Consider the following 13,870-nt stretch of genomic DNA (forward strand, 5'->3'; position numbering starts at 1 on the left):
ATACATTACCAAGTGGAATAACAGAGGAATGGTAGAATGAATGGGTTTTAGGGGGGCAGGGACCAAGAATGGTAATTCCATGGGAATGGAAGTATTTACTAAGACAGAGACCGGTCCCCTGTTAAACACGATCACCGTGTACTTTTCTGGTGCGGTTCTCAGTTACACTTCCACTCATGTGTGAATGAGATATCCATTTTTTTACGTTTGAAAGAGTTGAAGCAGCAGATTGTCTCAGTGTGGGTACAACAAATAAATAAATAGCCAAAAAACAGACATGATCGGCTCGGTTAGGGGCCTCCATTGCAGATCCAGCAGGGATTACCAGAGTTTACATGGGACAATAGCACAGAATGCTGCGCTATTGTGTCCAGTAACATCACGGACACCCTGACGGAAAGCCGACGAAACCTATTAAAGTCAATGGGAACCGTCAGTCCCTTATTCTGCTCCTCTGACGCAGCAGAACAACGGATTACACTAACGCAGGTGTGAACTAAAGCCTTAGTTAGAATAGTTCCGGTGTGTTTACAAATATTCAGGAATGAAAACTTCTGCCAGGATAGCAAGACCAGTGCTTCACTGCCATGTTGGCTACACGGAGACTAGTGCCCTGTGGAGGATGAAATCAAACATCACCTTGTTAAACTGGAACAGGTCCCTTTTCAGTCTCTCCCTCACAGAGTCTTGACCAGACCTCAGGAAGCGTTTCATTTCTGCAGCTCCCGAGCTTAGCGACACCCTGAATATACAACGGAGACAAAATAAAATCCACATTCTATGAAGAACAAAGATCATGTAAGGAATTGATGCAAGTACAGATAAGAGCCACCAATATAAGAATTGGTAAAACCCATATACGAGTTCACTTTCACACACGTCTACGGCTTTTGGGAAAATATCTGATGCATTTTCAGAGGAAGGCTGAATTTGAAAGCTTGAAATAAGTTAATCATTAACCCATAGACTGCTGCACACGCTGGACCTTTACCCCAACCGGTGACAGGGACCGGAGGAGATATTACCAGCCTCCCTAACCAGTCCAAACAAAGAACTTATCTGTTAATATAATAGTTAAAAAGAAAATGTCTCCATGGGCAGAGCGTTTCCTTTGTGTAATGAGAGATTTCTGTATGTAGCTTCATGCATTGATCTCAGCCAGCCATTGTGCACCCTCTGTGCTCATCTAGGGTCATCTTCCACTATCTCTGCAGGCATTGATGGAGGCAGAAGTGGTCACCGACTGCCAAGCTCAATGCATTTAGTGAATGTGCACACAGAACGAGGAACACTACGCATACTGAAGAGGATATGGTCGTTTAGATGAGGGTTATTGGAACCGTGGATAACCAACTAGCCCTGTACAGGACTTCTGGTACTCAAAGCAGCTAAATGATGCAAGAGGTCAACTAAGAGGGACAACAACTCTTAATTTTTTTTTAAAAATACGCAGACTCCCTTGTCTTTCAATAGTTCATGTACTTAAGACGAATTACAGCTAAATTAACGGGGCGTGTTTACATAGGATTTTAGTGGCATATTAGGTGCCATGCATTTTTCCCAACGTTTTTGAAGTTCAATAGAGAAGCAGATGGGGGGGGAGCCATGGCTAGGGAATTGTTTTGTTTTTTTTGGGGGGGGGGGGGGGTACCCATTACAGTAAGCAGGGTACCTAAGAATAACCCCAGTGCAGTCTGTTCTATAAGCCAGGTGTTAGGGCACACTACTCAGCCTATGTCATAGTGACAGTGTAATGTATTAGCATAAAGTAGCAAGATAATAGAGAAGTTTAAAATGTAGTTAAAGTCATCCCTTAATGGTAATAAAACCGTAAAATAAACAAAAAGTATTTTAGAATAAAAATATATCTTATTGCCCACACATTACATACAAAAAACCTGCACATATTTGATATCTACGTGACAACCTAAAGAATTAAACATGTTATTTAGCATGAAGGCTTCGGTCACATCTGTGTCAGGGCTCTGGTTCAGGCTTCCGGTCAGGGCTTTGCATCAGAACGGAACCCTGAATGAAACAAACGGAAAACACATGTAGCGCAGGCGACTACGGTATTGATTCAGTCAAAGCAACAGAACCCTTAAACAGTGACAAACGGAAACCATTTGCACCGGGTCCGTCACCATTGAAACCTATGGTTTACGTTTGTTTCAGTCAGGGTTCCATTCTGATGTAAAGCTCCGACCGAACGGAGCCCGGACGCAGATGTGAACAAAGATTCAACTTGAATGGGATAGAAAAAAAAAAAAATTATTAAAGGGACTATACCCAGTCCATGAATAAGGATTCGATACTAGTTATTTAGGCCACAAGGTATATGTGGTGTATAGATGAAAACTGCTAGGAATGGCAATGCTGAACACAGGGGTTGGTGAAGGGGAGGCTGCAGCACAGGAGCAGTCCTATTTTTAGTATGCTTACACGTGATCAGTCAGTGCAGTAGTTCTACTAGAGGCTTTAAGAAAACCGTGCGCTTCAAACTGTGCAAACAATACATTCACTACAGTTCTCAGATCCAGAAGGATCAGGATAAACTTCTTCACTCCTGATTATATGATCACCTTGTTTAATCTAGAATGAGGAGTTTCTGGACTGGACTGGAAAACTTGCGTGCACAAGCAGCACATTTGAAACAGAATGCCAGTGCGGATTGTGCACCAAAAAGTGGCAACAAAGCGTAACATCCATACTAACTTAGTTGGCAAGGTTGAAGGAAAAAAAAAAAAAAAAAGACACATCCATCAAGTCCAACCTATAATCCAGCAGTGTTCATCCAGAGGAAGGCAAAAGCAAAAATCCCTAGATCAACATTGATCCCATCTCCAGAATCGAAAATAAATATAAATTTATATATATATATATATATATATATATATATATATATATATATAAAACTTGTATTATATTTTTCAAGAAAGGCACCAAGGCCTGCAAAACGATGTTCTTGTCATGAGCATCTATGCTTCTTTTGATTCATCCCATGATTTTATTTGCATTGGCAGCAGCTGCCTGGCACTGGTTGCTAAAGTAACATTTTTAGCTTCCCCAAATCCCTCTGTAGTATTACATTATCCTCCTCCGTGTGGATTACTTTACCGAGCTTATTATCTGCAAATACAGACGTTACAATGCATTCGGAAAGTCTTCAGACCCTTTCAATTTTTTTACAGTTTGTTTGTTTTTATTTTAGCACAAGTCCTCAACCTAAAGTTTTCCCCATCACTCTGCACTCTATACCCCATAATATCAAAGTGAATACAGAATGTTAGTAATCATTGCTAATTTATTGAAAAGGGAAACACTAAAATATTGCATTGACAGAAGTATTCAGACCCTTTACTCAGTACTTATCGCTGCCAAAGGTGCGTCAGCTAACAGCCGCCAGTCTTCTGGGGTATGATTTCACAAGGTTTGCACATCTGGATATTCTGCCATTCTTCTTCGCAGATCAAGCTCGGTCAGGTTGGATGGGGAACGTCAGTGGACAGACATTTTCAGGTCTTTCCAGAGACGTTCGATTGGGTACAAGTCAGGGCTCTGGTTGGGCCACTCAAGGACATTCACAGAATAGTCCCCAAGCCACTCCTGTGTTGTATTGGCTATGCGCTTAGGGTCAGTGTCTTTTTGGATGGTGAACCTTCGGCCCAGAGCACTCTGGATCAGGTTTCCATTAAGAATTTCTCTGTACTTTGCTCTATCTGCCCACAGGATCTTTGGCACTCACCCAGAGTGACCATTGGGTTCTTGGTCACCTCTCTTACTAAGACCCTTCTGGGGTGACCAGCTCTAGATAGAGCCCTGGTTGTTCCAAACTTTTTCCATGTAAGAATTATGGTGGCCACTCTGCTCTTGGGAACTTTCAGTGCAGCAGACATTTTTTTGTACCCTTCTCCAGATCTGTGCCTCCACACAATCCTGTCCCTGAGCTCTACAGGCAGTTCTCTCCTCCTCATGGGTTGGTTTTTGCTCCCATAGGCATAGACAACGCTCTGGCCAGGGATTCCGCTACTAGAGGAATATCAATGTGGTGTGGAATTTTTACCAATACAAATTTTTACACTAAATAAATGTTAACCTTGAGGAAACCATACAAAAACTACAATCCAGGATGAATCTTCACAGACATACAATAGGAGGTGGATACACCCGTGGGAAAACACTTCTCTGGACCTGATCACAGTTTGGCAGAATTAAAAGTCCTAATACTAAAGGGTCATTTTAAAAACAGAGAGAAAAATTTGGGAATTCAAGATGATGATAAAATTCCAGACATTGACACAAGGCCTCAATCTAACACCAGGATTTATGAGCCACTACATGGACACACGTCACGTCCCCCATCAGACTGACTCCAGATCACCCCTATAACCTCAGTTTTATTGCCCCGGCTTATCGTAATGATGTATCACCTCATGTACTAATTGTCTGTGCTTTTTTCTAAGACATTCATTTGTAAACTGCCTGAAGGAGCCTGTGTGCTCTGAAAGCCGCATATAGAACCTTTATGGTTAGCCAATAAAGGTATCATACCTTCTATACTTTTGTCTTTTTTGGCACAAAGGTATTTAACATTTCATATTGTTTCTGGCTAAGACACACTATTTACTGTACTTCATTTTAAAGAAATTTTCAAAAGGTCATTTTTTCAGGGACCAGTTCAGTTCTGAAGTGGCTTTGAGGGCCTTATATATTAGAAAGTCCCCATAAATCACCCCATTTTGAAAACTGCCCCTCTCAAGGTATTCGAATCAGCATTCACAAAGTTTTAACCCTATAGGCGTTTCACAGGAATTAAAGCAAAGTAGAACTGAAATTTACAAATTATTATTTTTTTTGACGAAAATCATTTCTAATAAAAACAAATTTAACACAGAAGGTTTTACCGGAGAAATGCAACTCAATATTTATTGCCCAGATTCTGCAGTTTTTAGAAATATCCCACATGTGGCCCTAGTGCGCTACTGGACTGAAGCACCGGCCTCAGAAGCAAAGAAGCACCTAGTGGATTTTGGGGCCTCCTATTTTTTAGAATATATTCTAGGCACCATGTCAGGTTTGAAGATGTCTTGTGGTGCCAAAACAGTGGAAACATCCCAAAAGTGACCCCATTTTGGAAACTACACCCCTCAAGGAATTTATCTAGGGGGTATAGTTCGCATTTTGACCACAGGTTTTTCGCTAAATTTATTAGAATAAGGGCTTATTTAGACAAACGTGATATACGTCCGTGCAACGCGCGTGATTTTCACGCACCTCGCACAGACATATGTTAGTCTATGGGGCCGTTCAGACTGTCCGTGAGTTTCACGCAGCATGTCCGCTGCGTAAAACTCACGACATGTCCGATATTTGTGCGTTGTTCGCGCATCACGTACCCATTGAAGTCAATGGGTGCGTGAAAATCACGTGCACCACACGGAAGCACTTCCGTGAGACGTGCGTGATTCGCGCCCCAGCAGTAGAAAGTATGAATGAAAACAGAAAAGCACAACGTGCTTGTCTGTTTACAAACATACAGAGAGAGTCTTAACCCCTTCAGGACTGAGCCTGTTTTGGCCTTCAGGACTAAGCCGATTTTTCAAATCTGACATGTGTCCATTTATGTGGTGATAACTCCGGAATGCTTTTGCCTATCAAAGTGATTCTGAGATTGTTTTCTCGTGACATATTGTACTTTATGTTACGGAAAAAATTTGGTCGATAAATTCAATATTTATTTGTAAAAAACACCAAAATTTGAAGAAAATTTGCAAAAATTAGCATTTTTCTAAATTTTAAATGTATCTGCTTGTAAAACAGATAGTAATACCACACAAAGTAGTTACTAGTTAACATCCCCCATATGTCTACTTTAGTTTGGCATCGTTTTTTGAACATTCTTTTATTTTTCTAGGACGTTACAAGACTTAGAACTTTAGCAGCGATTTCTCATATTTTCAAGAAAATTTCAAAAGCCGATTTTTACAGGGGCCAGTTCAGTTCTGAAGTGGCTTTGAGGGTCTTATTTATTAGAAAGTCCCCATAAATCACCCCATTTTGAAAACTGCACCCCTCAAAGTATTCAAAACAGCATTCAGAAAGTGTTTTAACCCTTTAGGCGTTTCACAGGAATTAAAGCAAAGTAGAGGTGAAAGTTACAAATGTCTTTTTTTTTACAAAATTCATTTGTAATAAAAAAAATTCTATACCACAGAAGTTTTTACCCGAGAAATGGAACTTATTATTTATTGCCCAGATTCTGCAGTTTTTAGAAATATTCCACATGTAGCCCTAGTGCGCTAATTTACTGAAATACAAGCCTCAGAAGCAAAGAAGCACCTAGTGGATTTTGGGGCCTCCTTTTTTTTTAGCATATATTTTAGGTACCATGTCAGGTTTGAAGAGGTCTTGTGGGGCCAAAACAATAAAAACCCCCAAAAGTGACCTCATTTTGGAAACTACACCCCTCAAGGAATTTATCTATGGGTATAGTTAGCATTTTGAACCCACAGTTTTTTTGCAAAATGTATTTGAATTAGTATGTGAAGATGAAAATCTACTTTTTTTCTGAAAAAAACGTAGAATTTTTTTATTTTTTTAATGAATAAAAGAGAAAAAACACCCCAACATATGTAAAGCAATTTCTCCCGATTACAGCAATACCCCATATGTGGTAATAAACTGCAGTTTGGACCCACAGCAGGACTCAGAAGGAAAGGAGCACCATTTGGATTTTGAAATTCTGATTTTGCTGGAATAGTTTTCAGTGCCGTGTCGCGTTTGAATTGCACTGGAGGGAACAAAATAGTGGAAACCCCCGGAAAGTGACCCCATTTTGGAAACTACACTCATCAAGGAATTTTTCTAGGGGTAAAGTTAGCATTTTGATGCCACAGTTGTTTTGCTGAATTCATTGGAATTATTCTGTAAAGGTAAAAATCTACTTTTTTTCTGAAAAAAGGTAGCCATTTTTAATTTTTACAAGGAATAAAGGAGAAAAAGCACCCCAACATTTGTAAAACAATTTCTCCCGATTACGGAAATATGCCATATGTGGTAATAAACGGCTGTTTGGACCCACAGCAGAGCTTAGAAGGGAAGGAGCGCTATTTGTCTTTTGGAGATCAAATTTAGCTGAAATGGTTTTTGGGTGCCATGTTGCATTTGCAAAGCCCCTGAGAGGCCAAAACAGGGGAACCCCCCAAAAGTGGAAATTACACCACTTAAAGAATCTATCTAGGGATATAGTGGGCATTTAGACCCCACAAGTCTTTTGCAGGATTTATTAGAATTAGGCCGTGAAAATGAATATCAACACTTCTTCCACTAAAATGTTGTATTTTTTTCAATTTCACAAAGGATAAAGGAGAAAATGCTGCCCAACATTTGTAAAGCAATTTCTCCCGAGTACGGCAATACCCCACGTGTGGTCATAAATGGTTTTTCATTAGAAAGTAATTAACCCTTTCTGGACTGATCCATTTTTTTCTTTTCCTTTTTAGTTTTTTCCTCCCCGCTTTCCAAGAGCCACAACTTTTTTATTTTTCAGTCAATAGAGCGGTATGAGGGCTTATTTATTGAGGGACGAGAGGTCGTTTTTATTGGTACCATTTTTTGGTACATACAACTTTTTGAGCACTTTTTATTACATTTTTAGGTAGAGCCAAGGTGACCAAAAAACAGTGATTTTGCCGTTTTAAATGCTTTATTTTTCACGTGAGACGCTCCATGCATCACCCCCCCCCCCCCCCACACTACGACATGCTATGTTGTGGTGCGCGCAGGGGTTAATGTGCAGCGGATGGTGCAGAGTAAAAATTACAATTTTCCCCTCAAATGCCATTTTAGTGCACTACATGTTATGCCCAGTTTGTGCCACTGAAGACGAATACCTCATAAAATATTAAGCGGGTTCTCCTGGGTATGGCGATGCCATATCTATGGGCGTAAACTGGTGTTTGGGCACGCTGCAGGGCTCAGAAGGGAGGGAGCAGCATTTGGCTTTTGGGGCGCAGATGTAGCTTGGTAGTAGTTCTGTTTGGGGTTTTACTGGTGTCTCAATATATAATGTGGGGGCATATGTAATCTGTGCGGGGTACATCAGGGTACATGTTATCTGTGCGGAGTACATCAGGGTACATGTTATCTGTGCGGAGTACATCAGGGTACATGTTATCTGTGCGGGGTACATCAGGGTACATGTAATCTGTGCGGGGTACATCAGGGTACATGTTATCTGTGCGGGGTACATCAGGGTACATGTTATCTGTGCGGAGTACATCAGGGTACATGTTATCTGTGCGGAGTACATCAGGGTACATGTTATCTGTGCGGAGTACATCAGGGTACATGTTATCTGTGCGGGGTACATCAGGGTATAATAAGAGGGTATAATAATGCAGTAAATAAATAATCCGCAGATATGTGGCCGGTGTCGCACTGATAAAAGGCGCCCGATCTTATCTGCTTTTGGAACACTGCACATTTTGCATCGCCATATTCTGAGAGCCAGAACGGTTTTATTTTTTTTCCACCGGAGCTGGGTGAGGGTTTATTCTTTGCGGGACAATCTGTAGTTTTCATTGGTACCATTTTGGGGTACTAGAAATTTTTTTGATCACGTTTTATTCAATTTTTTGGCAAGCAAGGTGACCAAAAACCATCAATTCTGAAACTGTTTTTTATGGCGTTCACCCTGGGCTATAAATTACCATTATATTTTATACTGCGGGTCGATACGATTACAGCGATACCATACGTATATAACTTTTTGATGTTTTGCAGCGTTTGTGCAATAAAATCACTTATTTATAAAATAAATTCTTTTTTGTGTCACCATATTCTGAGAGCGATAACTTTTTTTTATTTTTCAGTCAAAAATGCGGTGTAAGGGCTTGTTTTTTGCGGGACGGGTTGTAGTTTGTATTGGTACCATTTTGGCGTACATGCGACTTTTTGATCACTTTTTATTGTCGATTTTGGGAGGGGTGGTAACCAAAAAATTGTGATTCGGGCACTGTTTTTCGCGGTGTTCACCGTGCGGGAAAAATAATATTACAGTTTTATAGTCGGGGTCGTTACGAACGCGGTGATACCAAATATGTGTACTTTTTTTATCGTGTTAATTTTTTTCCTATAATAAAAGACTTATTATAGGAAAAAAAGCATTCTTTGTTTATGTCACTTCTAACTTTTATTTTTACACTTTTTCAAAACATTTTTATTATCTTTTTTTTACTTTTTTTACTTGTCCCACTAGGGGACACTTAGACTTGCAGCTCTGATCGCTGCTGGAACACATTACACTACACACGTAGTGTAATGTGTTGTAACTGTCATTGTGACGTAACTGTCACACTGACAGGAAGCAGAGGAGGAACGGCCGGAGGCTGATCCTCCGAGGCTTCCGTACATGGCAACCCGGAGGTCATTGTCTGGCCTCTGGTTGCCGTGAGAAGGATCGCCAGCCCCCGCAAATACATGTGGGGGGCTGCCGATCCGCTGTAAACCTCTTCAATGTGGGGATCGCAATCGACCACCGCATCGAAGGGGTTAATTGCCGATTTCAGCGGCGACAGGCCGCTGATCGGCAACAGGGAGAGCAGGGCTGACACCCTGCACAGTTAACCGCCGCTGCGGTGTAGCGCCGCGCGGCGGTTAACTGTCAAAGCACTGACGTTAATGAACGTCAAGGTGCGCGAAGTTACTGCACACATTGACGTTCATTAACGTCAAGGTGCGGGAAGGGGATAATGATGGCGGCTGCGTGAAAACGACACAGCCACGCACCATATGCAGCTGACACACGGAGAGGTTAAGTGCCTTTTGCGCGCGCCAAAACACGCGTTTTTGCACGCGCAAAAGGCACACGCTCGTGTAAATCCGGCCTTAGTCTGTAAAAATTAACATTTTTAATAGTTACATGGAATAATAAAGAAATTGCACCGCAACATTTGTAAAGCACTGTCTCCCGATTACGGCAATACCCCATACGTGGTAATAAACTGCTAATTGGAGCCTCAGAAGGGAAGTAGCGCTATTTGGAGCACGTATTTTGCTGGATTGGTTTTCGGTGCCATGCCGCGTTTGCAACACCCTGCGGAGACCAAAACAGGGGAAACCCCCCTCAAAGAGTGACCCAATTTTGGAAACACCCCTCAAAGAATTTTTCTAGGGGTATTGTGAGCATTTAGACCCCACGGGTCTTTTGCAGAATTTATTAGAATTAGGCTGTGAAAATGAATATCATAATTTTTTTTCCCCACTAAAATGTTGAATTTTCTCATTTTCACAAGGGATAAAAGGAGAAAAAACAAAATTTTTGTAAAGCAATTTCTCCCGAGTAGGGAAATACCCCACATCTGGTCAAACATTTTTTTCATTAGAAATTAATTAACCCTTTCAGGACTGATCCATTTTTTGCTTTCTTATTTTCATTTTTCACTCCCCGCCTTCCAAGAGCCATAACTTTTTTCCTTTTCCGTCAGTAGAGTGATGCGAGGGCTCATTTCTTGCGGGAGGAATTGTAGTTTCTATTGACACCATTTAAAGTCCCATAAAATGTACTGTGAAACTGAAAAAAATAAAAAATATAAAAAATGATTTGCGGGCTGATATAGGGGGGAAAAAAAAAAAATAAATAATAATTTTTGGGGGGTTTTCATTTTTACAGCTTTCGCCGTGCGGCGAAAACTACAGCGATTTTGGCAGTTTGAATTAAAGTTTTTTACGGTGTTCACCGTGTGAGTTAAATAATGGTATATTGTAATAGTTCAGACTTTTACGGACGTAGCGATACCAATTTTGTTTATTTTTTTACACTTAAAAAGAAAAACTTCTCCCATTTTTATTAACTTTAAACTTTTTTCTCTCACTACTAATAACTTTAATTCTTCTACACATTTTATTAGTCCCCTTAGGGGACTTGAACCGGCGATCACTGGATCTCTGGTACAATATACTGCAACACTAACGTATTACAGTATATTGTTATTTTTACAGGCTTCTATAACTGCACGATCGCTGTTCCTGTCCGTTAGTCCTGGGTGTCAGCTGTAATACACAGCTGACACCCGCTCCATACATTAACCCCGCACCATCACGTGCTATTAAGTCATAGTGCGCAAAGGGGTTAATGCGCAGCGGATGGTGTGCATAATGTGCCCAGTTTGTGCCGCTGAAGACATACCTCATAAAAAGTTGAGGGTTCTCTCGGGTATGGCGATGCCATATATGTGGGCGCAAACTGCTGTTTGGGCACGCTGCGGAGGGAGCGCCATTTTGCTTTTGGAGCGCAGATTTTTCTTGGTGGTTGTTCTGTTTGGGGTTTTGCTGGTATTTTAGTTTATAATGTGGGGGCATATGTAAGCTGTGCGGAGAACAAAGAGGGTATAATAATGTGGTAAATAAATAATTCATAGGTGTGGCCGGTGTCTCACTGATAAATGGCGCCCGATCTTATCCGATTTTGGAACACACTGCACATTTTGCATCGCCATATTCTGAGAGCGAGAACTTCTTTATTTACCACCGGAGCTGCGTGAGGGCTTATTTGTTGCGGGACAATCTGTACTTTTCATTGGTACCATTTTGGGGTACATGCGGTTTTTTTTTCATCACTTTTTATTTAATTTTTTTGCAAGCCGGGTGACCAAAAACAAGCAATTCTGACGATGTTTTTTAGTTTATTTTTTGTGGCGTTCACCATGTGCTATAAATGTCAATTTTACTTTATTCTGCGGGTCTGTAAGATTACGGCGATACCATATGTATATAGGTTATTTTACATTTTAAAGTGTTTGCGCAATAAAATCACTTTTTTATTTTTTAGTCAAAAAAGCTGTGTAAGGGCTTGTTTCTGGCGGGACGGGTTGTAGCTTTTATCGGTACTATTTTCGGGTACGTCGTTTCTTATTGATTTTTTTTTGGGGTGTTCATCGTGCAGGAAAAAACATAAGGCTATGTTCACACGGGGTATTTTGCCGAGTTTTGACGCGGAAACCGCGTCGCAAAACTCGGCAAAAACGGCCCGAGAACGCCTCCCATTGATTTCAATGGGAGGCGTCAACGTCTTTTTCCCGCGAGCGGTAAAACTGCCTCGCGGGGAAAAGAAGCGACATGCCCCATCTTCGGGCGCTTCCGCCTCTGACCTCCCATTGACTTCAATGGGAGGCAGGAGAAAGCTTATTTCTCGCTGTTTTATGCCCGCTGCGCTCAATGGCCGCGGGCGAAAAACGGCGCGATTATTGCCGCGAAAATCGGCGTGCAGGGAGAGGAATATCTGCCTCAAAGTTCCAAACGGAATTTTGAGGCAGATATTCCTCCCCCAAAATACTCTGTGTGAACATAGCCTTACAGTTTTATAGTTTGGGTTGTTACGAACGCGGTGATACCAAATATGTGAACTTTTTTGAATGTGTTCATTTTTTTCCTATAATGAAATTCTTATAGGGAAAAAAAGCATTTTTTGTTTATATAATTTATAAACTTTTATTTTTACACTTTTTTTTTTTTTTTACTTGTCCCACTAGGGGACGTTTAGACTTGCAGCTTTGATCGCTGCTAGAGTACATTACACTACACGTGTAGTGTAGTGTAGTGTATTCTGTCATTGTGACGTGACAGTCAGGCTGGGTTCACACGACCTATTTTCAGGTGTAAACGAGGTGTATTATGCCTCGTTTTACGTCTGAAAATAAGGCTACAATACGTCGGCAAACATCTGCCCATTCATTTGAATGGGTTTGCCGACGTACTGTGCAGACAACCTGTCATTGACAGCTGTCAAACGACGACGCGTAAAACGACGACTCGTAAAAATACAGCCTCCCCAAAAATAGTGCAGGGCACTTATATACATTATATGCGGGACACTTATATACATTATATGCGGGACACTTCTATACATTATATGCAGGGCACTTATATATATTATATGCAGGGCACTTCTTTCAGACGTAATTTGAGCCGTACTTCATTGAACTCAATGAAGCACAGCTCAAAATTTACGGCTGTCAGAGAAGCCTCGCAAAATGCGAGGAGGAGCAATTACGGCTGAAACGAGGCAGCTGTTTTCTCCTGAAAACAGGCTGTCATTTCAGACGTAAAAGCCTGCTACTGTGTGCACATACCCTCACACTGACAGGAAGCCTCGGAGGACCGGCCAGAGGCTACTCCTCTGAGGCTTCCATACATGGCAACCTGGAGATCATTGTCTGGCCTCCGATTGCTGCGACAAGCATCGGCAGCCCCCACAATCATATTGTGGGGGCTGCTGATGTGCTCCAAACCCCTTAAATGTGGCGATCACAATAGTCGCCGCATTTATTTGGCTAATTGGCAAAATCAGCGGCGATGGTCCGCTTATCGACAAGACTGGAGTGTCAGCTGTCGGGGACAGCTGACCTCCCGGTTCCCGGACACTGTCCGTTAGGACAGTGTGCGCCGGGAAATACTCTGCAACTGTACGTCCTGATGCGGCAAGCAAGCCCTCCGCAGGACGTACAGTTGAGGCGCGCCGCAGCGCGTGAAGAGGTTAAAAGTGGCATGGACTCGCGGGACAGGGATATAATATTACCACTTTACAAAGCATTAGTGAGGCCTCCTCTAGAATATGCAGTTCAGTTCTGGGCTCCAGTTCATAGAAAGGATGCCCTGGAGTTGGAAAAAAAAAAGAAGAGAAACGAAGCTAATAAGGGTCATGGAGAATCTAAGTTATGAGGAAAGATTAAAAGAACTAAACCTATTTAGCCTTGAAAAGACACGACTAAGGGGGGACATGATTAACTTATATAAATATATTTTGTATGTGCCATTAATGTATGGTGAAATCCTGTTCAATGTAAAACCCCCTCAAAAAACAAGGGGGCAC

At 41.5% G+C, this 13,870-nt stretch overlaps 1 protein-coding gene across 2 annotated transcripts in view; it reads right to left on the reverse strand.

Annotated features, from left to right (window-relative positions):
* The window catches only part of LLGL2 (LLGL scribble cell polarity complex component 2), a 76,761-nt gene that overhangs the window by 46,594 nt on the left and 16,297 nt on the right, over positions 1-13,870 (reverse strand). For both annotated transcript variants that reach the window (XM_075846426.1, XM_075846425.1), the window contains exon 2: positions 640-742. In XM_075846426.1, coding sequence (XP_075702541.1) covers positions 640-714 — 75 coding nt within the window. In that variant the 5' untranslated portion in view covers positions 715-742. The remainder of the gene's footprint in view (positions 1-639; positions 743-13,870) is intronic.

This window comes from Rhinoderma darwinii, chromosome 13 (genome assembly GCF_050947455.1).
Source record: "Rhinoderma darwinii isolate aRhiDar2 chromosome 13, aRhiDar2.hap1, whole genome shotgun sequence".
Taxonomy (NCBI): Eukaryota; Metazoa; Chordata; class Amphibia; order Anura; family Rhinodermatidae; genus Rhinoderma; species Rhinoderma darwinii.